This window comes from Molothrus ater, chromosome 1, assembly GCF_012460135.2.
Source record: "Molothrus ater isolate BHLD 08-10-18 breed brown headed cowbird chromosome 1, BPBGC_Mater_1.1, whole genome shotgun sequence".
In the NCBI taxonomy this organism is placed as follows: domain Eukaryota; kingdom Metazoa; phylum Chordata; class Aves; order Passeriformes; family Icteridae; genus Molothrus; species Molothrus ater.
In genome coordinates, this window is record NC_050478.2 from 129,632,926 (window position 1) to 129,658,035 (window position 25,110).

The following is a 25,110-nucleotide window of genomic DNA, read 5'->3' on the forward strand; positions in this document are numbered from 1 at the left end:
TGAGCTTCAAGTAGTTGCAACTCTAAATGTCCTTTATGCATCTCCAGATGACAAGGTGTGTTTGTGCTGTGGCAACTGGTGTTTTGTGGTAAGTCTGTGGCACAAGCAGAATGCAAAGCACGGCTGGAATTCGGATTTATGGTAGGGCTTTGGGCATGGCGGGGAGCCAGAAATAGGGTTTTTCTGTAGTCGGTAGGTGCTTTTGAGGAAATGATGAAAACAGTGGTGAACTTTAAAGTTCTAGGATTTGCACTCTCTGTTTTTTCTGTCCATTTGCTGTTGCCCATATTAGTTTCTTCTGTGTGTTGACAGAGTTCATACTGGTCAGTGAGAGTAATGCAAAACTTGCAATGTTTGTTGCCTCAAAATCAGATTGTTTATTACTACCATAGTTTGTGTATCTCAGCTCATTTCAAGTAGTTGGATTTCAGAGCTTCAGTTTGCACACAGCGTATCCCCTTCATGTGAACTCGTTGTTGCTGGAATAATGCAGGCATTGTGTTCTCTGGCTGTACAAAATCAAGTATTTTTTACTTATTTTGTCAGCAGAAACATGCAGATGCTGTGTTGGGTTGGGCAACATGAGAACCGGCCAGTGCTCCAGATTGCGCTAGTCAAGCTTTTATGGTTTTGTGCAGCTCTGATCATTATTAGCATTGTAACATTTGTCTTCATTTTTTCCTCTAATAAATCATCTGCTGAATCTTTTCACTTCAGCAAAGTCATCTTTGAACGTCACTAGAATGTCAGTCCAAAATTACTATATAAGGAAGAGCTTGGCTTTTGAAACTAGTTCTATGCATTTAAATCTAAAGAGCATAATTGATGATTGTCTGAAATAACTGGCAACTTTTCTTTTCAAAAGTCCTGTCAAAGTTTAACTATTTTCCTTAGAAGAGCAATCTGCTCTTTTAGAGAGACTGCTTTTCAGATCCCATTATGCAGAGAGAACTATGGGATGTACTGGTCTCTTTTTTAACATCATGGGAGAATCTTTGTTTATTTAAAAAGAAAAAAAGTACAACTGGTTCACCACCAGAACTGCTATTTCTTGATTTTGTACATCTGTTGGAACTGGCAGAAATGCTGTAATAACACATTCTTTCCTCTCCAGAGAAAGGGAGGAGGGGAAGGCTTGTAGTCATACACTTGGCTGTGTTACTGTGTTTACTTCCTACCTTTTTCTGTTTTATTTTTAAAAACAAACAAAACCACAACCCCTCCAAAAAAACAAACAGCAACAGACTTTTTGCCTGAAATTAATGCTTTGCTTGCTATTCATTTTGTTCATGAACTCTCCTGATTTAGGAGGTTGGCACTTTTCACTGCCCTCGTGGAATCTGTGTGAACATACCAATGTTAGTAATTATCCAGTTATAAAAATGCTTTTAAGGTTATTCTTGCACTTCTGAACATACAAATTTAATTGTCAGCAATGGACTCTATCTGTAGTATATTTCAGACATGGTCTATCAGTTGTGTCTGTCTATGATATAACAGAATACCAAGATCCTGAAGAGAAGGACATCTGTGAAAATTATGGAGTAGTTTTTTTTCAGTTTCACATTTTTTTATTTTTTTAGATCAGGGAATGTTTTAGTTCATTTAATGAGAAACAGCGGCTGCAAAATTATTAAATTTGTTTTGGGAACAGGAGCAGGTAAAGCATCCAAGACGGGTTTTTTTGACTAAAAACGTTCCCTTAGGAGGGAAGGAAGAGTATGTTATGTTCTTGAGGTATTTATACTCTTTTAGACTCTGAAAGTAAGCTAAGATTTTTTTTTAATATGTTCACACTAAGATTTTCCTCTATTAGGAAAAAAAGAAGAAAGACAAAGCAGTAATAATTCAGCATTTGAAAAATAGAATACGGTGGCTTTTTAATTCTAAAAGAACTCTAGGGGCTCAGAATGTAAGACCTCTTTTTATCAAAACCAGGAGAAGTACGTATTTCTTGGTAGGGGTTTTTGTGGGGGGGTGGGTTTTTTTCCCTTTTTTCTCTTGTCTTTGATGTTCCCACTTGAGGAAGGTAGTATCCATGCGGAGCACTGCCAAACCTGCTGGTCGTGGATTCTGAGCGGCGTTGTCTCGGCTCCCTGCTGGTGCAGACCCAGCAGCTGCCCGTGGCTGTGTGCAGAGGGCCCAGCAGTGGCTCTGCTGCCAGGGACAGCCTGGGGGCTATTTCTGTGCTTCCTCTTTGGAGAGGGATTCCTGTTTCCGCTGCTGCTGAGCCGTCCCCTGAAACTTCCCTAGTCTCGACCCAAGCAACTCAGTGATCCCTTCCGGAGGCTGCAGCACGTGTTTGGATTTGTGCCGGTCTCTAAGGGCTGTGCAGACTGCTTAGCTCTTATAAACACAGGCATTCATCTCTACATTCCTTTGTTCCTACCTTTGGACTTAGTTTTAGTATCCAGTTTCTGATTTTATCGTTTGGTAAGGTCATAGAAACCCATTTACACCTTTCTGGGGGGTTGGGAAACACTGAGGAAAGAAAGGATGGCAGTAGTTTTGCAGGGCAGTAGCTTTGCGTGTACATTTGCAACACTGGTGCAAATGTCTTCTCATTCTTCTGTTACAGATGCAGTTCATCAAAAGTTTAAAAAATTCCTATTGTACAGTCAAGCTTCCAAGAAGTGGGAATAGTTGCATGTTTGGGGAGAACTTAGTGGCTTTGGTTGGAGATGATCTGATGCTTTTTCCTCTGTCAGAGGAAAACAGGAAGAGTTCCTTCTTTCTCTCTCTTCTCACTGTGCAGTCATTTAGGCAGCAGAGAACAGAAGGAAATTCTTGCTGTCATCTTATACATAGGTAATAACTGAAGCTTGGTATGTGATGGGAATCTGGTTTGGGGGCTTTTTTTTTCCTTACAGAAATACATCTGATAAAAAATTCAAATGTTGTCACCTTAACTGTAGTCTTTGCCGTGCCCTTCAGCTTCTATATAATCAAGCAGTGTTGGCTGTCACTCTGCAGCTCTGCTCCCTGAAATATTCAGATGCCTTATGCTATAAATATGCATACTTCTCTGAGAACCCTCAGATTCTGAGAATATCTTGAGTTGTTTAGCCACAGTGATTTAATTTCTGCTGTCAGTCTGAATGGTTCAAAAAACACTGAGGAATCTTTCTTTTAATTAACTGTATTGGATTTGTACTTGACCTCATCACATGTGCAGAAAATGTAAGGTAGAGAAAACAGAAAATTTTCCAATGCTGTAAGCCTGTTGCTAAGCTTTATAGAAGAACTTGCATATTTACTTAATTGTCACCTTGGGTTTTGGTAATTTGTACACATGCATAGACACATGCACACACCCTGCTTCCCTTGGGGGAGCACGGGGAGTGCAGATGCCTTTCTCTGCACTGATTAAGTGTAACAAAGATAGTCCTTGACCAGAAGGAAATTTCAGGCTTGTTAAGATAAGAAGGATGTAAAGGCTAGAAAAAGCTGACAGGAAGAGGTATTGGGTCAGATGGTGAGGAAAAGAAGGTAGCAATAGGAATAACAGGTCACTAGAGTGCTGTGACCTTTCAGAACCACTAGTGATTGTTGTGATTCTAATCCTGTTTTTTTCATCTCTCCTCCTAATACAGGGAATTCTTCTGAAGGATTTGCTGGAAGCAGATACATGTGAATTTTCTGCATGAAGACTCTCAAACTGGATTACATAATAATATGCCTGTATCCTCTGCCTCTATTTGATCCTTAAAAATGATTAGGATTGTATATGAAATTTAACCCCTTTCTGATGAGTGACCTAGACATGAGTTTACATCGGCAAATGGGCTCTGATCGGGACCTCCAGTCTTCTGCTTCCTCTGTGAGCTTGCCATCAGTTAAAAAGGCACCAAAGAAAAGAAGAATTTCATTGGGCTCACTTTTTCGGAGAAAAAAAGACACGAAACGCAAGTCTAGGGATTTAAATGGAGGTGTTGATGGAATTGCAAGTATTGAAAGTATTCATTCAGAAATGTGTACAGACAAGAACTCTATTTTCTCCACGTGTACCTCTTCTGATAACGGAACAACCTCTAGCAGCAAACCAAGCGGAGACTTCATGGAATGCCCCTTGTGCCTTTTGCGGCACTCCAAGGACAGGTTCCCGGAGATAATGACTTGTCACCATAGATCCTGTGTGGATTGCTTGCGTCAGTATCTGCGCATAGAGATCTCTGAGAGCAGAGTTAATATTAGCTGCCCAGAATGCTCAGAACGCTTTAATCCTCATGATATTCGTTTGATACTAATGATGACATCCTGATGGAGAAATATGAAGAGTTTATGCTCAGGCGATGGCTGGTTGCGGATCCTGACTGTAGGTGGTGCCCAGCTCCAGATTGTGGGTATGTATTTTTCCTGTATTTGCAAAAAAGTCACAGTTATAAATACATCATTTTCATTGCATTATGATTTTTGAAAAGTCACTCACTTTACTTAGGGTGTTGTTACTGTTGTACGAATAGGTAGCAGGTAGAATTCTCTTTAATAAGAAAAAAGACAAGAAATCAAAACAAATTAAATTGAAAACAACAATAAGAACCTCTCCAAGCCATAACCACCTTCCCAAATAAAATGCTTTCTCGAGTAGGTTTTCCTTTTTTTTTGGCACAGAGGGAGTTTCAGCAATGTCAAGCAATTTTTATTGGTAGATGCCTGCCTTTATTTACAGCAAGCAAAAGAAATTTAGATGTTGCACTGCCAAGGTAATGATACAAAGCTCAAACTGAAGAGAATTGAAAAATTGGTGACTGTAATTTAACTTAATTTGTTAAAGCACTGTGGGCAATTTGGCTTTTTAACTGTGAAAAATGATTTAAGCTTTTCTTTGAATTAAAAGGCCTCTCCTGCTTCAGATATCTTCCATCTTGTGGCTGATTGAGACAGCACTTGTTGCCTGTCAGCAGGATTCTGATGTAAGATAATCAGCTTGTTCCTGCTTATTATCTGGGGAACGTAATGTTTTAACTTTGCTTTAATACTTTAAACAGTTCTGAAATCATGCTGAATTCTAAGTAGGCTGAATACTAGTGAGCAGCAGCTCATCATGCTTTTGTGCTGCTGGTGTCTCATAATGCCATTGTTCAGCAAGCTGCTTTTTAGAGATTGTTTGTGTTATCATACTGCTTAAAGATTATAGGCATGACTGCAATCCAGATGTGCAGTGCACACTAAAAACTCAGAGGCTGACAGCTCTGTTTCAACGGCTCACAGACGAGCAGTAAGAAGAATGAGGAAGAGGAAGAATGTTGCAAGAGAACAAGCAAGATAGGACTGACTGTTAGGTAGATTAAATACTCCAATATTAATAACCAGGTGCTTAACGTTTAGGACTTATTTAAAATACAATTTTGCTTTCATACTTTGAAAGAAACAGAATTTGCTAACGCAAGTCAAAAGCAGGGACTGGAAAGGTGATAGTTTCGTATCTGGTCCAAAGTGGGATGGCATTGCTGTGGCATAGTTTGAGGACAGAAGGAAAAATAACTTGAGAGATGTTTTGGTTGCATGAGCTTGTAACAAAGTCATATGGACAAAGCCAGTACAGTTTACTCTTAATATTTTGATACTGAAAAATAAAACAACCACTGGAAGGTATTATTTGATATTCAGAAGCATGCTTTGCCCTGAGTTTTTGTGGTATAAGCAGTTATTATTCAAGTTGAGGAGAAGCATTTAAGACCTGTTAAAATATTTTCTATTATACCATGTTTGTGTTTCAGATACTTTTTTAGTATTTAATTAAGTAGACTAAGGCAGGTTTGTTTAACCTGTTTTGGTTTTTATGCATCAATTTTCTTATCTGTTTTAAAAAAAAACCAAACTTCTAAGAATCTTTAAATGGTCAGAGCTGTGATGATAATTGCTATGGATAATACCATCATAACAATAAAAAGTGGGTGTTCAGAGCAAAGTTCAAGTTCCATGCAGTCATATGGGACCACAGCAATGCATTAGTGTGCAGCAAGTATTTAAGTCATTGCTCCAGAACTGCTTGTTGCATGCTCCATACTCTGGGAGGGGAGTCCTGTGAAAAATACAGTATATTTCCAGGCAGATAAACTCTGCCATGTCTGTGTGAAGGGAATAAACTTGTACTGCATGGGCAACCTTATGTTGAGCTTTTGGTGCCATGATTTTTCCTTATACTTGAAGTGGCAGGGAAATGCTTCACAGTGATAGATGAGTTGTGCTTTTAATGCACAGATAGTGCCCCCTCACTGAATTCTCATTACTAAGTTTAAAGTGGAATAAAGTTGGCTACTTGGGTACTTCTCAGGAGGATCACTGTTTTTGGTTGTCATCCTAAACAAACAAGGGCTCTTGCAACCATGTTTTGTCTTTTTTCCATCCTTCTGATTGTTTTGAAACCTTCAGAACCTTTAGATCTGTTGGGCAGCAGGGATTGAGAATTCAGCAGAAGTTAATCTAAGTACTTTAGGGGAAAGGGCATACATACTACTTGAACAACAGACAGACCATCAGTAGTGCCTCCAGCAAGAGTAGTACCTGTGTATGAATCCTCCTGTTAAAAATTTAAATTTGGCTTTCAGGCAGCCACCACAGCACTGTCTGACAAGTCTGTATGTGCCCAGCTGAGGGAAAGCACACAGAGGGAGGTAGGAAGGAGAAGTGGGAGTGGTGTGGAAAGTAATAATGGGGATTTGATGTTGTGGTGGAGCTTAGTAGAAAGGTGAAGGAACTCTACAGGTGTAAGGTTTAGGGAAGCAAACACTACTCAGACTTCCACAGAAGAGCCTTTGCTAACAAAGGCTGTTCAGGGATGATGCATGACATTCAGTGCACACAAACTGCAGATCAGCAGACATTTACTTTAATAATTATGTGGTGCAACAGTAGTCACAGTTTCTAGTTGCTTTGGCAGCTAATCCACTTGTACAATATGCAGTTAAATCTGGGGTTTATTTCTTTTTCTGAACAGTTTTTGAAGTGTCGTACTGGCAGAATGCATTAGGGTTATGACCTTTTAGCATGGATCAAATATTTCATGAAGGAGATGGATGGAATGCATTTACTAAATGTGCAATTAATCCCAAAGTAGGAGAGGTGCAATAACTTCAGAGGGTAGCATAATTTCCTGAAGTTGACTTGAAGATTGGAAACAGTACTGTAATAAATAGGAAACTGGTGTGAAATTGAGCATTTTAGTAGGAAAAAATTACTGTACAAATAGATAAAAAATGGATGGTGCAAAACAGTGCTTCAGCTCTTCTTAGTGTTGATCAAATGTCCCATGTAGTACTGTTTCAGGGTTTGGGCGGCACACTAAGTCAAAAATCTGGACCAGATAAAGAGCACATAATTATAAAAAGTTTGATCCCTGAAATGAAAAAATTGAGGGAAACTAGATCAGTCTGTTAAAACATAGGAGTTTTTTTTACATCATGGGTCTCCTGGGTTCTAAGGAAACAACAGTTAATGGTTAAGAACTAAATAATTCTTTTTCTCTCTGTTTCAAATCTATTTGAGTAAAAACAAGTCCTAGGGTCAGCAAAACAAGAACCAAACAGATCTTGAAACACAGTTATCTACAGTACCAAATGTATTGCTCTTACTTCTGTCCCAGTGGAGAACTTCTTATCCTTCCCATAGAAGAACTGCAGATCAGTTTGGAGGAGAAGCTCTGCCCTGGATGGGCTGAGGGGCCTCCTGCACTGCAGCAGCCCCATGCCAGAATGGTCCATACCACTGGCACCACACACTTTCTGACCCTGGGCTGCTTCACCCACAGCTTCTGTTGCAAGCTCAAATGCATCCTGATCATGTTGTTACCTGAAGCACTGTGGAAGTCTGGACCAGCTCTAACCTACCAGCAGTGGCTTGATGGGAGACATTGTCATAGGTGATCCTTCCCTGAGGAAGGAGCACTGGTACAAAACCTCATGAGCCTTCTCCTAGAACAATATCTTTACAGTCTATTTTTCATACCAGTTCTCCAGTGTAATTTTAACAGGCATCACTGAATCAGTATTCCAGATGAGTTCTGTCTTTTCTTCTGTTTGAACTATTTAATGGTTTTGCTCTGAGATTGTATTGCTGACATTATTAGAAGAGAGCAGTGATGCCTTAATGTTCATACCTTTATCAGGTAAAAAGCAGATCATGCAAACGAGTACAGATTCTTCTTCTATCTTTTCACTGTGCAGCCTTCAATTAATGGCTCACTGCCTCTGGTTTTTGTTTTACTGGGTATTACTCTGAGTTTGGTTGATTGTCCCTTCTCTCACCCCAAAGGACTTTAGGCCTTCATATCTCCTTTGAAAAGATCACAAACGTTAAAATTAAACCTGTAATGCTGTACAGTTCAAACTGAGATTTTTCTCTGGTCTAAAAAGTTATTTTCTAAAGGTTTGCCAAATTCATCAGTCCCAGTTAGGGAATGCTTTCAGGGATGTGTCCATGCTTTATGAGTGATAGGAAGGTGGCAGGATATAAATTGATACTTTATTCTGTGTCTTAGACTTGAGATATTTTTGGTCTAAGATTAGCAAACTTTGAATATATCCCCGTATGTCGAAGGAGTGTTTGGATCAGAGTCTCTTTGTGTACATGCAAAGCAATTATCTCTTCAGTTTGCAGAAAGTGGGGAAAATGAAGCTGATTAACTTGGCAGCAATATAGAAGAGTCTAGCAAATATTGAAATAAATCTCTACTTGGAAAGCAAGAAATATTTGTAAACAGACAAAAGCATGTATCTCATTTGTAACTGCATCATCTGTAAGTTAAATGTTGAAAGCCCTATTTGTTTGCAAGATTTCCTAGGGAGGAACATCAAATATGCTGTTTTAAAACAATAGTGGAAGGGACAGGATTTGCATTAGCTTTGCAGAGTTTCAGATCTAGCTACTTCAATAAAAATAGCTGAATTTTAAGATAGGCTTGTAAGTGGGAATATTTTTAAAGTATCATTACTAATAAAGAATATATTTTGAGTTAACTTATGCAACTGCTATAAAATGGACAGGGGGTAAAAATAAACAGTCTTTAAAAATAAAATTACCTTAATTTGAACAGACAGAAACTTAAGTCTTGTTGCATTTATAAATCTGTTGAAGTTCAACTCAGGGACCCTGTTCATGTGAATAAAAGCATACATCTGTTTTAAATGTTCATACCAGTGGACTTAGTATTATATATTTAAAAGAAAGCTATGACATAAAATTATTGAAAAAAGCTACAATGGATATGAATCAATAAACATGTATACATATGTTTGTATTTACTGTTAATGTGAACACTGTGTTTTTTACTGTGTGAACTTTGAAATGCAGGTCTAATGAAGGAACAGTTTTGTCACTTCAGCTCATTGTATAGAACTGTTCATGTAGTGTCTGATTACAAAGCAGTGTGACACAGTTTTGTAAGTGTCAGCATTCTTGGAGGTTTTTTGCTCTGTAGTGATGTCAGAGTAAAAGTGGCATTGAGGCCCAAACTCTTACCAATTTTTACCTTTGCATTAGAAATGTATTTTTAAAAATGCCTTAATTATTGAGAAACCAAAATCCTATTTATAAAATACTTGGTTCATTGTTTTGACATTTTAAAATACAAAGAGTTAACAAACATCTATATAAAGTAAGTAATAGTATTCATGATAAAAGGCAATTAGTAAAATCCTAAAATGTCTTGCAGTGTCCAACCGGATGTCGTTACAGCTGTATGTTACATTGCAATGGACAGGGTCAATCTAAGACATGCCCGGAGTGACTGGGACACTTCTGAAACTATAACTTTTCCTAATTGCTTCAACACCTTTTTTGCGTTTATTGTCCCACTCTTCTAAACTGTGGTGTTTCTTGGTGGCTGTAAACCTTACAGTATTGCATTCAGCTTCAAATACAGTATATTTGAATACTGCATGGAGTAAAGATGAGTGAGCGTTGCAGTGATGATAGTATTTCTGTACAATCTTAATCCAATGCAATGGCAATAGAGTTGTGGAAAGAGGAGTTTAGGAGCTGGTGCTGGCCATCTCCTGAAGGAAGTAGTCAACTTCTGATGTCCACTGCCTTTGTACCTGCTCCAGCTGCCCTGCCAGCTGTGTAGTCAGCTTTGTGCTATACTTGGAGCTGGTTTTGTGAACAGAATTCTCTCTCGCCCCGTTGTTAAAGGTACGCAGTGATCGCGTTTGGATGTGCCAGCTGCCCCAAGCTGACGTGCGGGCGGGAGGGCTGCGGGACGGAGTTCTGCTACCACTGCAAGCAGATCTGGCATCCCAACCAGACCTGCGATGCCGCTCGCCAGGAGAGAGCCCAGAGCCTGCGCCTGAGAACTATTCGTTCTTCATCCATCAGTTACAGCCAGGAATCTGGAGCAGCAGGTATTTATCACTGGGGTGCTGTGTCTGTAAAACATCTTTTCTGTACATTTGCACAGTTAGCCCTAGATAAGGAAAGAATGGAATAGTTACATGGTAGATAGATACTAGATGCTTTGTCTTTCAGAAACATAAAATAATAATTCTAAATTTGGATTAAAATGTTAAGTGTTATGCTTTGAAGTACTCTGTGACCAGAACATCTGACTTAAGTCTTAAAAGCTTGTCACCATTTTAAGTTCTTTGTAGTTGAAAAATGGGAAATCAAACTTGCTGCTAGGCATCCTACGTCTTGCACATTGACATTTTTAGTTGTATCACTTTGTACACTTGCTTTCTCCACTGTAGGTGAAGTTCCCCAGCTGTTAAAATTAAAACTCGTAACCACTGATTTTCTGTTTTCAAAAAGACCATTACTCTGATGCCAGCTTTGATGTTTGATATCTTTGTTAGTACTAATTTCTGGTTTTCCAGGAAAAGCTCATCTGTCTTGTCTACCAGAAGGCAAACAATTCCATCTCTTAAAGCTGAGCTTGTTTGTAACTCCCAAAAAAAGCAGATAAACTATTCAGAGTAGTGTTTAGCACATCAAAATTCCAGTTTGCTGTTGATAAGAATTGGCTCTGAATTACACCAAGCTCTGATTTATTTGGCAGCTTTTGTCTCTGCCTGAACAAGCAAGGTAGATATTTGGGATAAAGAGTCCCACTTGCACCTTGTAGTTAGAGCTATTTTTCTCCAATCCAGCCCCTGACTCAAGAGTCTCTAATTTGTAGCTTGCACTGGCTTATTTTAACAATGCATCCCATCTTGCCCTAAAAATTAGCATCCTGCTTTAGCTTTCAAATAAAACTGAAAATAAGCTAAATAAATTAGCACACCAGCTCCTTTCCTTACCCTTTTGGTTCCTCTCAGCCTGAAGAGCGGTAGCTCTGCCTTTCCTGTGCTGAAGAATTTGCTCTGTGTACTTTCTGCCCTGTAGGCTGTGCATGTGCTCTCATGTGGGAGTAGCTAATGAATCCTTTCAGCTGCTTACTCCTTGTGCACTGAGCTTGGTAGAGGTACTTTTTTCTGCTGGTTCTGCACCCCTTTAGGTATTCTTTCTATCAAGAGCTCTCCTTTCCCTTTGTCTTACCTAGTAGCACCGAGGCAGTAAACTTGGAATTCTGTGTTAGGAGCTGCAAGGTATTTCTGCTGCTGTGAATAAATAGCTTGTCCTGAAGTGCAGGTGCTAAACAGGAGTGAAGATCACAACTGTGGGGTGTGTGTGTATGTTTCACTGTTGCTCAATGACCTCTTGTTTGACAGAGCTGATCGCTTAACCTCATTTTTCCACATTTGACTTGGGAACATGGAGATTTTCCAGAGTTTTCTTCTGCTCCACTATATTTTTTGGGGGAGTTAGTAAGTATAAGGTAGGGCTGTGAAAAGGACTCAAGAGGAGGTTGGCAGTACCAAAGAAGTACATTAATGTGAATGAGGAGATGGATTTAAGATATGTTAACAGAGTGGAGACTGAATATTAAAGTACAAGATTCATAACAGCATGAAAGGTAAAAAAGGATTATATTTAAAGAGACCTTATTATCAGTCCTGTGTTAGCATACATATTTAATGTCAGACTCTAATATATATTTCATTAAGCTTAGAAAATCTTGAACAGAGAGTATGCATTAACTATTCAATTACTTGAATGTGGTCTACTACACCTTGTTTTCATTAGTTTTGCTCAGTCCAAGGTTTGTAAAAACAGATTTGATACCAAGTCATGGCCAAATGAAGATTTGTAAAGCAACCTTATAAAAAACTTCAGTTTTTCAGATAACAGTTCAATCAGTTTTCCCAAATGTATGTCTGTATTGTGATTATATTTGATTGTCTAAAGAACTGATATGATTCTAATATTTGTCTTTAAACAGCTGATGACATAAAGCCATGCCCACGCTGTGCTGCTTATATAATAAAAATGAATGATGGAAGCTGCAATCACATGACTTGTGCCGTCTGCGGCTGTGAATTCTGTTGGCTATGTATGAAAGAGATCTCAGATTTACATTATTTAAGGTACATTTAAGAAAAAAAAATTCTATGTGGTTGGTGATTTGTTTTCTAAAGTATTTAGAAGGAGATTCCCAAGTGCTGTAAGTTTGGCTTTCTTCTTGGAGTAGAGAATCACAGTTGAAGTGTTCATATTAGAGAATTAAGTCAGTTTTCAATATATGTATTTAAATTAGTGGCTTATTATTTTTATTTTAAAATATTTTGTGAATTTTATGCATGCAACATGTTCTTAGTACAAATCAAGTATTTTGGATTAACACACTCTCTTTTTACTGATGTCCTGATACATTTATATTGTCCTTGTATTAGGCAATACAGAAGTTCTGATTATACAGGTTACTGTGAACCATAGATTGGCGTGTAGCAATATGCTGCTTGTTACATTGCAAAATATGTTCTCAAGGCAAAAAAAATCAGATTAAATAACTGATGGTGTGTTACATCTGTAACTTGAACCTAGGGACAATAATTTTGTAACTAGAGAAATTTTCAGTAGTGTATAGCTACCTTGATTTACTTACTGCTTCTTTACAGCATTCTTATTTCTCTCTATTAGCCCATCAGGTTGCACATTTTGGGGAAAGAAACCATGGAGCCGTAAGAAGAAAATCCTGTGGCAGCTCGGGACACTTGTTGGAGCTCCTGTAGGAATTGCCCTGATAGCTGGCATTGCTATTCCTGCTATGATTATTGGAATTCCTGTCTATGTGGGACGTAAGGTAAAAAGTGCTTCAACTCCCAACATGCTTCAGGTTTTACCTTCTGTTGTATGGCTTGGGTGATACTATGTTCAGTTGGGTATCTTAACTGGCCTCTAAAAGAAAAAGACAAAACAAAAACCCAAACAATCTCCAAAATACCAAAGCAGCCAACCCCTGCTTTAAGGATATTTGTGTCAGTTGTAGAGGAACGAAAAGCAGTGTTTTTAAGAATCTAGGTTCTCTTAAAACTTGCAGAGCAAAACACTGAACAATATCCAATTTCTACATCCTGCCATGAAAGTTCCAGCATGCTTTTTCAGAATTGCTCTGGTTTTAATCTGTGGCTTCCCTTCTGTCCCTTAAAATGAAACAATTTTTAGTGCACAAGGAAGACAAAAAGGATTTTTTTTTTCTGAAAAGCAGCTAGTTACCAGAATTTTAGTATAAAATTATACTTATTCAGGTTTTTGTATACACATATTTAAGCATTTATACTCAGCAGCTTGTTAATTGCCTCAGGCCAGTCCACCAATGTGGAACAGTCTTCAGTGCTAGCTAGCTTGCCTTCATTTTACTTCTTCTAGGAAGGAGCTAAACATGATCATGCTAATCAGAGGGCAGTTGATATATTTCCTCTTAAAAAATATAATACCTTTTACTATAAAGTAATCAACAAATTCTTATATGCAATTTAAGCTATAGTAATAAATTATCTAGATCTTTAGGAAATAGGCTTTTTGAAATGATGGCTTGGAAGATTTATTTATCTGCTTTTATCAGCATGGATTCTTGCAGTGACTGGCACAGACTCATAATTCTGCATTTGTTGGGGAGGGAAGGGGGAGTGTGTCTGCTAGACAAAATGTTTAGGGGTACAGCTTTTCCACTGTATTTGTTTAATCTTTTTCTTTCTAACAAGTACCCTGCTTTCTGCTACAGTTGGGGTTTGACCTTTTTATTCTGTCACAGCTTAATCCCATACAGTCACGGGAACCTTGTAAGTGAGGAGAGGAAGAAGGCAGCAGTTACCTGTTTCAAATTGCACTATTAGCTTTTCTCATTATATTTTGGAATAGGGCCCTATCACAGAGCACCTTTCATGTACTAAAGTCTCAGAGCATTAGTCTGTGAGGGCAGCCTGGTGAGAATTTCTGTGGTACCCCAGTGCTTAGTGGTCATTTCTCTGTGACCCTTGTCAAATATTTGCGCTTCGAAACATCTGACAATGGAGATCCCACAGGCCCTTCAAGCTTGGTTTTCTTAGAAAAACTTGGTGTTTTTAACATAGGTATAGGAAGAGAATTTACATGAGATTCCTACTGCTCTATTCTTCAGCTGATGCAAAGAATCCTTTTGTTTTGCAATATGCTGTTACATATTTAATGATACTTCAGGTCCATTCTTAACAAACCTAGCACTTCCAGCTTTTCTTGATGAACTGTCAAGAAAACACTGGTTTAGGTTTCTGATTCTCCTCTTCTGGATTTCCTTGTAGTCGTTCATGCCACCTTTTTGTCCAGTTTGAATACAGCAGTGAAGCTGCAGCATTACTACTGCTGAATTAAATGAAGGGGTGATTCTGTGCCAGTAACTACCAGTTACCTCCTCTTCAACAACATGCTATCTTCATTTTGTGTACTCCAAAACACAAACTCTTTCCCACATACTGGTAATTCAGGCAATTGGCTTCTTCCTACAGGTAGTCTTGAACTCATTGCCATTCAGCTGCATCTGGTCATTTCAGGCCATTTTTTCAGCTTCTCATGACTGGAGTGAATTCTGGCATTCTTGTAACCATGCCAGATTGTACTGGCCTGAATTTCAACACACACGTTCCTCTCCTTCCATCTTCCACATTAATGAAAATGTTCAATACCCTTGGATCCAAGGCACATCTCTCAGAAGTACAGAGTGAAGAGTCTAAATTTGGGGAGTTACAAAAAGTGACTATTCACATGTTTTCTGTAGTTTAACATGAAGCTTAGTAGATTTCTCTCATTCTTTTTTTTCAGTCTGGACTATTATAACTACTTGAGTGTCATGCAAGAATGTAAGAATTTAATTAGTCAGTGTGTGACATCTGTTTCTCCCCATCCTCAAGGCTGACTTATCTTGTTACTGGAGAAAATTAAATTTGCATGATTTCTACTTGAAAAAAAAAACCCTCAGTATGACCTTTTTGTTTCCTACCTTTGCTTTGATGTTTACAAGGTCTCAATTTTCAGGAAATGAAAGTTCATTCATTGGTCTTCCTCAGCTTCTTGGTTTGTACCCTTTTTAAGATTATCATTGCCATTTAACCATTTCCAGTTTTCCTGGATTTTTTTTTCCAGACACCTACTAATAATAATTTTCAAAAATTACTATTAATGACTCTGAAATTTGGCCTGCTGAGATATTTCTCAGATCAACTCATGTAAGTACACTCCAATCTGCTGCATTTATACAGATCTTACTTCTTTGTCACCAGTTGTCTGGCTCACAGTTGATCTTTAATGGCAACTGAAGGGAAAAGAAAATAGGAACAGGTCTCCAGTTTCATCTGCTGGCTGTCTTTCATTTTTGTTAAACAGCAAATTGATCCAATTTGGTCTTCCTCTTACTAGCACTGTACTCATAGAATAATTTCTTCTTGACTTTGATATCCCTTGCTTTTTGTCTCCCCTAGGTTAACCTTTCTGATTTTGGCCTAACACCCTCATGCTGTTCTTCTATACCCATTCATATCAGTTTGACCTACTTTCTCTTTGCTTAATGCTGCTGCTGCTTTGGTAAAGGAAGCTTCATTGTTCTTTTTCAACTTTCTGTCTGTCCTTTGCATTGGAAGAGTTTGTGCTTGTGCTTTGATAGAGTTTCCTTGAGGAAGTGCTAGTGTTCTGGTTTTATAGATATAAGTCTTGAAACCTGATAAGTTTCTGTGTTTATTGAAATCTCTCTTCTGGCTTAGTATTTTTGTTTGGTTATTCTTTATTATTTAGTCAATATCCAGAAGTTTCTTATTTCATAGTAGTTTCTACCAATGTGACCTTCTATCTTGATGTTTTAAATCAATTTCTACTCTGTAACGTCTTCCTTCCATTCCTTTTTTTTTGCTTTGTGTTTAAGGAATCCAGTAACCTTTATGGATGTCTGCTTGTTGCATTATGCCTTTTGTTTCGGGAGTTAAAATTGTCTGTTACAGTAAAATTCAGCACCTTAGGTGATCCTGCTAATTGATCAGAAACCTAATCTTTCTGGGTTTATAATTCTTACATACTCACACTGTGAGTGTTCATGTTCAGTTTTTCCTTTTTCATCCATAGGCATGTTCAATATTCAAGTGCTCCCTCACTCTGTATTGTACCTCAGAGCAAGTAAATGCATTCTCGTTGCACAAAGCACAGTGCCTTCTCTGCCCTTTCCTTGCCTGAACAAAGACTTTGTTTATTCCAAAATGAAAACAGCCTTACCAAATCTCTAATTGAAATTATATTTTAGAAAGCACAGCATTCAACAACATGCTATTTAGAAAGCATGACATGCAACTTGTTTTTGTCATTGTCTTCTTGTGTACTCATCTTTTGTGTTCTTCCTTAGATGGAGTGAGGATTAACTTGGCTTTGTGACAGCCATTAAGATACCTCTTGTTCCTTTGTAATTATATCTTAGATGTAGTGCATACCTCTGAGAAGCCATGTTCCTAGGGAGAGTAAATGAAACACGCAAATGTGGGAAGTCTGTAGCTCAGTGATCTTTAAAGGCCTCTCAGGTTCTTGTGGGGGTTGTGGCAGGTGAGTTTAAGGCAGTCACATTTCAGAGTTATTGCAGACTTGAATAATCAGTAAGAGGTTTGGGCCACAGGTTCCTCAGTAAACAGAAGCACAGCTAAGACTCAGGCTTGCAGAAACATTTCTTGTCTCAACAGCTTGTCATGAGGGGGTGCTGGAGAAGTGGAGTTCTTGCTTTTTCCCCTCCCTCCAGGCTGTGTTTGGTGAAGGCTCTCTTGTGGCTCTGTTACGTCAGCCTGTTTCTATAGATCTAGTAATCTGTGAAAGTTTCAACTCCATACTGTTCAGGGAAAAGACAACTGGGAATAAGATGTGTCAATTTGATCATATGTGGCAATTCCTTTATCCTGAATTTTATCTGCTTTTCCCAGCCATGTAATCTGGAGTAATGATTAAACAAGGCTCTTCAATGACTTAGCTCTTCAAACTTGAGGCTGAGAATAAATGCTTAATTGCTGGGTGGGAGGACTTCTTACTTGGAGAGTAAAATTAGGATATGTATAAATTTTATTTTCTTTGAGATAAGAAATAAATTGTTGCATAGAAGTGATGATTGCACTTCTTCCATCCTTGCAGCAATGTATTATTGATGTTGATAATACTCTAAACCCCCTTTCTTTTCTTCTTCAAGATTCACAATCGATACGAAGGCAAAGACATTTCAAAGCACAAGCGAAATTTGGCTATAGCAGGTGGTGTAACCTTATCTGTAATTGTTTCTCCAGTTGTAGCTGCAGTAACTGTAGGTAAGCAAATACTACTATTTTGTGTCTTGGTAGCACCTTGCAACCAGAGCTCTATAAACACTCATGAATAACACAACTAAGTGCTGCAGTTTCCTTTTATAGGTGAAGGAACCAAGACAAGGAAGAGCTTATACATTTATTGGGGCAGAGTCAACTTGATTTTAATGTAGCATTTCCTGAAGAATTAAGACTAATTTTTATCTTGAAAATTGAAGTTTCTACGTTGTCACTTCAGGCTTTTAAGACTGAAATATTTAAAGGTTTTTTAAATGACCAAGAAAAAAACTGTTGCCACATTGTCTATTCATATTTTAATAACTTCATATCAAAATTTTCTCCGTGCAGAACAAAAACAAAAAAATTCTCTTACACTTAACTTTGCAGTAGTTGACAAACCACTTGTTTTGCTCTGGGAGTCAGTTCAAATTACATCACACTTTTTATCGTGGTGATTGTTGAGTATAGCATTTAAGGAGAATCTTGCTGTTCCTTACAAAATAGTTGTCTCATCTTCCCAGGTAATTTCAAGATCACTGTAAACCCAGATTGTTTTTGAAAGGAGGGGACTTGCCTGGCGCTGCCTTCTTCTTTGTTGCAGCACAGGCATCTTCACAGTTGCTCAGTAAGCTGCTGTGGATAGCTAACTCACACTAAGACACACCATTTAGTTTTAAGTTGGATCAGCCCCATGTACACACATTTTGTCTGCAGTGTTCCCCCTTGTGCCAGAAGCAATGCTCAGAGAGTAATGAGTAACGTCCAGAAGATGAGGCCACTTTTAGCCAGTGATGATTCAATTTGGCCATGAATCTGTGGCTTTAAACTGCTTGTTACCAATGGTGGACCACTGTGCAAATGAGGATATGCCAGCCATGAAACTGCTGTCAGTCTGCATTGCATTGTTCTCATGTGGCTGTGGTGTCAGATCCCTGCTAAACAGGTGGTGGGACACAGAGTCTCACAGTTGTATTTATAGGTCTGCCTTACTTCATTTCTCTTAAGCTGTTTCTTATTCCTGAACAGAGATGAAATGTGGCTTTTCAAGGAAAGCACTTGGGTTTTATGTGGTGGAGTTTTGCTCTTGCCCCATTGCCATTAACAAATGGCCTCCAGTCTCATGGCATTGTGTGGTTTTCAAAAGAATGACCATAAGAATATGGAGTGCCTCCTTGAATGTGAGCAATTTCTATTGAAGGAGACTTTGGAACCCTTAATTTAGATTAGACTGAGTAGCCTTTCTATTAGGTCTGCTTCCCTCCTGATATTTTCAGAGTATGCCAACTTGACATTTTTCAATCTGCTGGTTTTTGTACCTTCTATATAGTTCCATCAGCAAAGCCATAGGATGATTTAATTCATATGCCAAAGGACTAACTTCCATCTTCCACTCGAAGTGGTGGGATGGATGTGTATCTGTCTGTGCTTTAGTCTACAGTTCCTTCAGCTGGTTCTCCTTAATTCCTGCCACCGTCCTCCATTGAATTGTTTACTTTTAAAGGAAAGCTTACATTGAAAAATCCCAGAGTAATAATAATGTTAAGTCTATTAAATTGATAGCAAAGCCGTGTCTCCCTTAAGTGGATGTAAATTGAAGCCCATTATTAAAGTAGTAGAGGTGCTAATTTTTTCAGTTGAGCAACATTTGAAATAGAAGTCTGCTGTTTCTGCCTCTCAGGTGGAACAGCAGAGTCCTCAGTGGAGCCTTTCTGAATCTTTAGAGGACTTTAATTTTGTTTGTAAATTATGTTATGGACATATGGAAAGTATTAATTCATCAGTCATTAAGTTTCTCTTCCTGCCAAGGCTGACAGAGGACATTCTGCCTGCTAAAAGTACTTTCCTGTCATTTTACCTTTGTGATTTACCAATATTTCTTAATTTTGCTCCCTTTTGATCTCTTTCAAGTGTAATATTAATCAACTATTAAGTTATCTTGGAAAATGAAGTTGCCTTTATGAAAGGCTCCAAAATAAAAGTCAATTTAATGAAAAACTCTACTTCCCTCTGTAGGTATTGGTGTTCCTATTATGCTGGCTTATGTGTATGGAGTTGTTCCAATTTCTCTCTGCCGAAGTGGAGGCTGTGGTGTGTCAGCTGGCAATGGAAAAGGTGTCAGGATAGAATTTGATGATGAAAATGATATAAATGTTGGTGGAACAAATGCAGCTGTAGGTAAGAAAATTCAGTGTTGTGTTTTCTATAAATATGTGGGCTTTGTGACTTGTATTTTCTGTCTTGGATACTAGAGTAGCTACTTGCATTTGAGGCTGCTTCTGCTCATTGCTGAAATTGCACCTCTCAGATGATAATTGCTTCTCTGTGTCATTTTGTGCTGGGCTGTATTACAAAGTTATTGCCCATTTTAATCAAAGCCAAACTCAAGTCTTCTCCATAGGTAAGAGTTTTAACATACCATTAATGCTGCTCTTTCAGAATCCTGGTTTGTGAAAGCTGGTTAGATTTTTTATTTTTTGATAGGGCCAACTAAAGACTGGTCTGATGCTTCAATTTTTTGATTACATGGCACTATGCTGTGTGATGGGGTCTCTCTGCATTCCTTTTATCCATGTTTCCTATCCTACCCATGGTTAATGTTTTGCTGTCTTAAGTATGTGCTGTCAGGCATAGCCATTATAGCAGCACCAAGAAAGGTGTCTTTTAAAATTATTTCTGGTTTTGGGGAATTTTTTTTTTACAAAGTTCTCTTTTTGTGACCATGTGTTTTATAAATCCTTCTTCTCAGCATAATTTCAGAAACAGCTTTCACGGTCACATTCCAGAAACAGCTAAGTGCTGCTTCCATAGCTGAGGAGCCTTGTGTGTTTCTGCAGATACGACGTCGGTGGCGGAGGCGCGGCACAACCCCAGCATAGGGGAGGGCAGCGTGGGGGGCCTGACGGGCAGCCTGAGCGCCAGCGGCAGCCACATGGACAGGATCGGCGCCATCCGGGACAACCTGAGCGAGACAGCCAGCACCATGGCCCTGGCTGGGGCCAGCATCACGGGCAGCCTCTCAGGGAGTGCCATGGTCAACTGCTTTAACAGGTGAGGGGCCTGCTGCCAGCCCTGCTCCCCCTGCAGCCACAGCCACTGCACCTCCTTGGCTTCCCAGTTTTGTGTGCCATGGAGAGTGCCATGGTGAGCTGCTTTAACAGGGGAGGGGCCTGCTGCCAGCCCTGCTCCCCCTGCAGCCACAGCCACTGCACCTCCTTGGCTTCCCAGTTTTTGCTTTTCAGTATCAGTTCCTATTTAACAGAAGTGTCTCTGGGAGATAACCAGTTCATGCCTGACAAACTTACTGTTTTTCAAGAGATCCTGCCTGACCACAGTCCTCAAGACTTTGCTTTTGTTTAGGCTGAGTGGGGCCTGAGATCTTGTTCTCCTGCTTCCCCAGGAGAGCTGCCTGTAGCCAGGAGTCAGAGGGGGGCAGCTCATCTCTAATGCAGCTGGGTTCTCTGGTGCACCTCACCCAAAATTCAGAACTGCTGACTTGTTTGGTCTGCAGGCACCAAGCTGTGCCTTCAGAACACGTGGGTGGAGTATGGACTCCAAATGGACATCAGGCAGGAGGGGAAGCAGATGAACACCTGGCCTTGCCAAGGTGCCAGCTTCTTGTCACATGCTCAGTGCCTTTTGTGAATTTGGGCCGTTCTGGGAGTTGGCTCTCCTGCACCCTGAAGAGAAAGGGACTGTGTAGAAAGGATTGTTAGCATGTGGAGTTCAGAATGGAATATGCTCCTTAAATCAGCTGCCAGCACTGCTCATTTGAGTAATTTGGCATTCCAAGGTATATAGAATAAAGAGAGTGAGATAGTATCAAGAATTCCCCTCCGCTAGGACAGGTGTACCAGGCTGTGACTGCTGAGTGAGATATACATACCCTCTTCTATAAAGAGCTGAGTGTTAAAACAAAAAACAAACAACAACAAACACAAACACACCAAAAAAAAAAAAAACCAACCCCCAATTTCAATGTCAGTGCACAGATAAACAAGACATTTGGAAAAAAGCTTGTAATTTGATTTCTGGCATATCTGCTGAGCCCAGCTTAAGATTGCTCAGGTTTCTATTATTCCTGTTGTAGTTGATAGCAATACAATGTAAAGCAGAGTACAGAACACAGTTCTGTGCCTCTTATTTGATTAGCAGTAATTTGCAGCAGGGGATTCATGGGTACTATAATGTCTTGAATTTATGTACCCTTCTGATTGTTTTCACCATTTTTAGAGTACAGTGTACTATCTGCAGAAGAGCTGTAGCTGAACCTGGAAGCTGTCCTTGTGAATCTCAGGAGGGAAAGAATCCAGAACTTTCGGTTAACACCTTTAGGAAATTACTCTGTTTTTGCTTTGAGGTGTTTTTGTTTGCTTGGTGTTAATAAAAAAATAGTAATTTTGACAGTGGGAATGGAGAACGTGTGTCAGTAGGGTAAATAAGCCTATCTGTACTGGAGTGACTCAAGAACTCTTATTTCATAATTACTGACTTATTTACTCACTGCCATCTACAAAGTGTGCTTTAACTGTTGTGGTAGTATATGTAACTTTCTCTTTCTCTTTCAAAGACTGGAAGTACAAGCAGATGTGCAGAAAGAACGATACAGTCTGAGTGGAGAATCTGGCACAGTTAGCTTGGGAACAGTTAGTGACAATGCCAGCACCAAAGCAATGGCAGGATCCATTCTGAACTCCTACATCCCTTTGGACAGGTAAGGGAAATGTGGTGAAAATAGAATATTTATAAGCCTTGCTTATTAAAGGATATTTTAAGCATGCCTCAGCTATTCTGCATTCAAGAATACACTTTGAAACAGTAGATTTTGTTACAAATGGAATTAGGTGTGACTGTTTTCTGCATTTTGGCAGGGTTATTTCCAAAGAGGAACGCCATTGCTGTAGCTCAGTGAAGCGTTTGGTGGTTCAGACTTTGTGTTTTCCTTTGAGCTGTTTATTTGGTTAAACATTTCCCCTTACAAGATACACAGTGAAAGTGAGAGGGATGTATGAAGGAAAGCAGCAAGAGTTTGTTCCACCCTCCGACGGCCTCTTACACTGACGGATTCTCCCCTGTTCTAGGGAAGGTAACAGCCTGGAAGTGCAGGTGGATATCGAATCCAAGCCAGCCAAGTTCCGGCACCACAGCGGGAGCAGCAGCGTGGAGGACGGCGGCGCTGCCGGGCGCGGCTGCTGCGGCCCGCCCGAGGGCAAGGCCGGCGCCACCAAGTGGTCCAAGGACAGCACGGCGGGGAAGAAGTGCAAAGGTAAGCTGAGAAAGAAGAGTAGCATGAAGATTAATGAGACGAGAGAGGACATGGATGCTCAGCTGTTGGAGCAGCAAAGCACAAACTCCAGTGAATTTGACTCTCCCTCTCTGAGCGATAGTATTCCATCTGTAGCAGATTCGCACTCCAGCCATTTCTCTGAGTTCAGCTGCTCAGATATGGAAAGTATGAAAACTTCCTGTAGCCATGGCTCCAGCGACTATCACACTCGCTTTACCACAGTCAGTGTTCTCCCAGAGGTGGAAAACGATCGCTTGGAAAGCTCTCCACAGCTGAGTGGAATCCCTGTGCCTGTTCCAGCTGCCCCAAGCACTGATGTTCCACAGCTGAGTTACATTGCTGAGGAAAGCATTAATAACGGATCTTCGACGGATGTAGATTTAGGGCTTGGTGAAACACTGAAAGAAACAAACAACAACCATTCACAACAGGCTGTGGAATTAAGCACTGCTATTCAGACTGAAATGTAAATCTGTAAGTGCTGCAAAAATCTATTTGCCACTAAAGAACCCTGTCAGAGCTGGTTGAATCACATGCGACTTCCGTAAGTTTCAGGTGACCAGCAGAAGCAAGGTTTTGATACAACTGCATTTTCTGTATACTTATCTGATAAGGCAAAATACTTCCTATGGATCTTCGACCTATATGAAGAGACATGAAGGCTTTAACCAAGTGCATTACAGCAGTACAAATATGTCCATGTTTTGTATTTTTGCCACGACTTTGCTTGAAAGCGTATACTTGGTGTATTTAGATAAAAATTGGTAAATTCTTAATATGTTAAATGCTGAGATGAATAATATGTCCTGCACTGTTCACTTGGAAAATATGGGGTTTGGGATAAAGGGTGTTAGTTGAGCATTAGTGACTTAAAACCATTCTTGTGTGAACTCTTAAAATTAAGGGAAGCAAAGACCTGCAGAGACCTATACAAACATACTTCAACAGTGAATATTCAGAATGACAATTTTGTTTCATAACTGGACACACTGTATTTAGAATGCATGTAGAATGAACTGCATATCTTCAGATGGATGTGGCCTGTGTCAGAAGTGTTTGTATGTATGTACACTTTGAGCAGGGTTATGGCTTTTACATAATTTCAAAACATAAGAAATTGGTACTTAATATATGGTGGAATGGAGACATCACCTGTGTAGAACAGTGGGGTTACCTATTTATTCATGCAACCAATCATGCAGCAGGTAAGGCTACTATATAGTGTATAAAAAGTGTAAAATAACAATCCAGTGATTTCTAAGCATTGTAGAAAAGCAGTCACCTTTCCTTAGGGGGAAAATTGGTGCCCCGTCCATTCTTGGTGCCTTTGGAAAAGACTGGGTTTGAAGTGCCTGGTCGCCTGAGGATTTTACTGTAATGTTTTCCAAAATGTCCTCTTTGGCCACCTTGGATCACAAAAGAAAATCCTAGTGAATAAATGACTGTCATAGATATAATAATGAGGTATTGGCCTACCAAAGACTCACTCAGGCTTTAGTGGACTTGACATCTCTTTGCAAGACATGCTTGTCTTCAGTCCCAGAATCTTAAGTGCAGTGCAATGACTGCCCAAATGCAAAGATGGGTTCCAAATAAGCTGGCTTTTTTCTTTTTTTTTTTTGCAAATGGAGGATGTACAGCTGAACACAAGTTGAAGTTGGCCAAAGCGCCCACACTGTTAACATTTTTGGCTAAGTAATTCACTAAAATGAAAAAAGTTGTGAATCTCAGAATAACAGTTAACAATGTTCTGTCTTGTGTTTCATGTATTGCCATTATGGTGCTACTGGAGGTTTGATTGGATGAACAGAATGCCATGAGCTACAGTCCTCTTCCATGACTTATCCTCACCAGTTTCAGTAATAGCTTATAACACTAGTGCCAGTTACGTTATTTGGTAATGCTTGTTACAGTATTTGTATATTTGCAATTCGGTTTTGCTCAATAATATGCGTGTAAACTGCATATCTGAAATAAATGTCTAAATACTGACTTCTAGTGGCCTGTTGTTTAATGTGCTGACCAGCCTTATGAAAATGTGTATGTTCCCAGGGAGCCTTTTTTCCTGACTGCTCCTATCTCGTGCTGCCTTTAAATATTTTTATTTGATTAGATGTGCTTTGGAAGTTGAATGTTCTGATTCTTGGAAGTGTAAGATCTAAAGTCAGTTGCGTTTTGTACAAGATTTCAGCCTTCTCTAAGATGAAAAGAAATCTG

At 39.4% G+C, this 25,110-nt stretch overlaps 1 protein-coding gene across 1 annotated transcript in view; it reads left to right on the forward strand.

Moving 5' to 3' along the window:
- Positions 1-24,885, forward strand: part of RNF19A (ring finger protein 19A, RBR E3 ubiquitin protein ligase) — a 57,838-nt gene extending 32,953 nt beyond the window's left edge. Inside the window, 10 exon segments of the mRNA XM_036378745.2 lie at positions 3,594-4,244; positions 4,247-4,343; positions 10,132-10,340; positions 12,257-12,401; positions 12,955-13,117; positions 17,498-17,612; positions 19,623-19,784; positions 20,444-20,657; positions 22,177-22,320; positions 22,688-24,885. Of these exon segments, the coding sequence (XP_036234638.1) occupies positions 3,728-4,244; positions 4,247-4,343; positions 10,132-10,340; positions 12,257-12,401; positions 12,955-13,117; positions 17,498-17,612; positions 19,623-19,784; positions 20,444-20,657; positions 22,177-22,320; positions 22,688-23,363 (2,442 nt within the window). The 5' untranslated portion in view covers positions 3,594-3,727 and the 3' untranslated portion in view covers positions 23,364-24,885.
- The last annotated feature ends 225 nt before the right edge of the window (positions 24,886-25,110 follow it).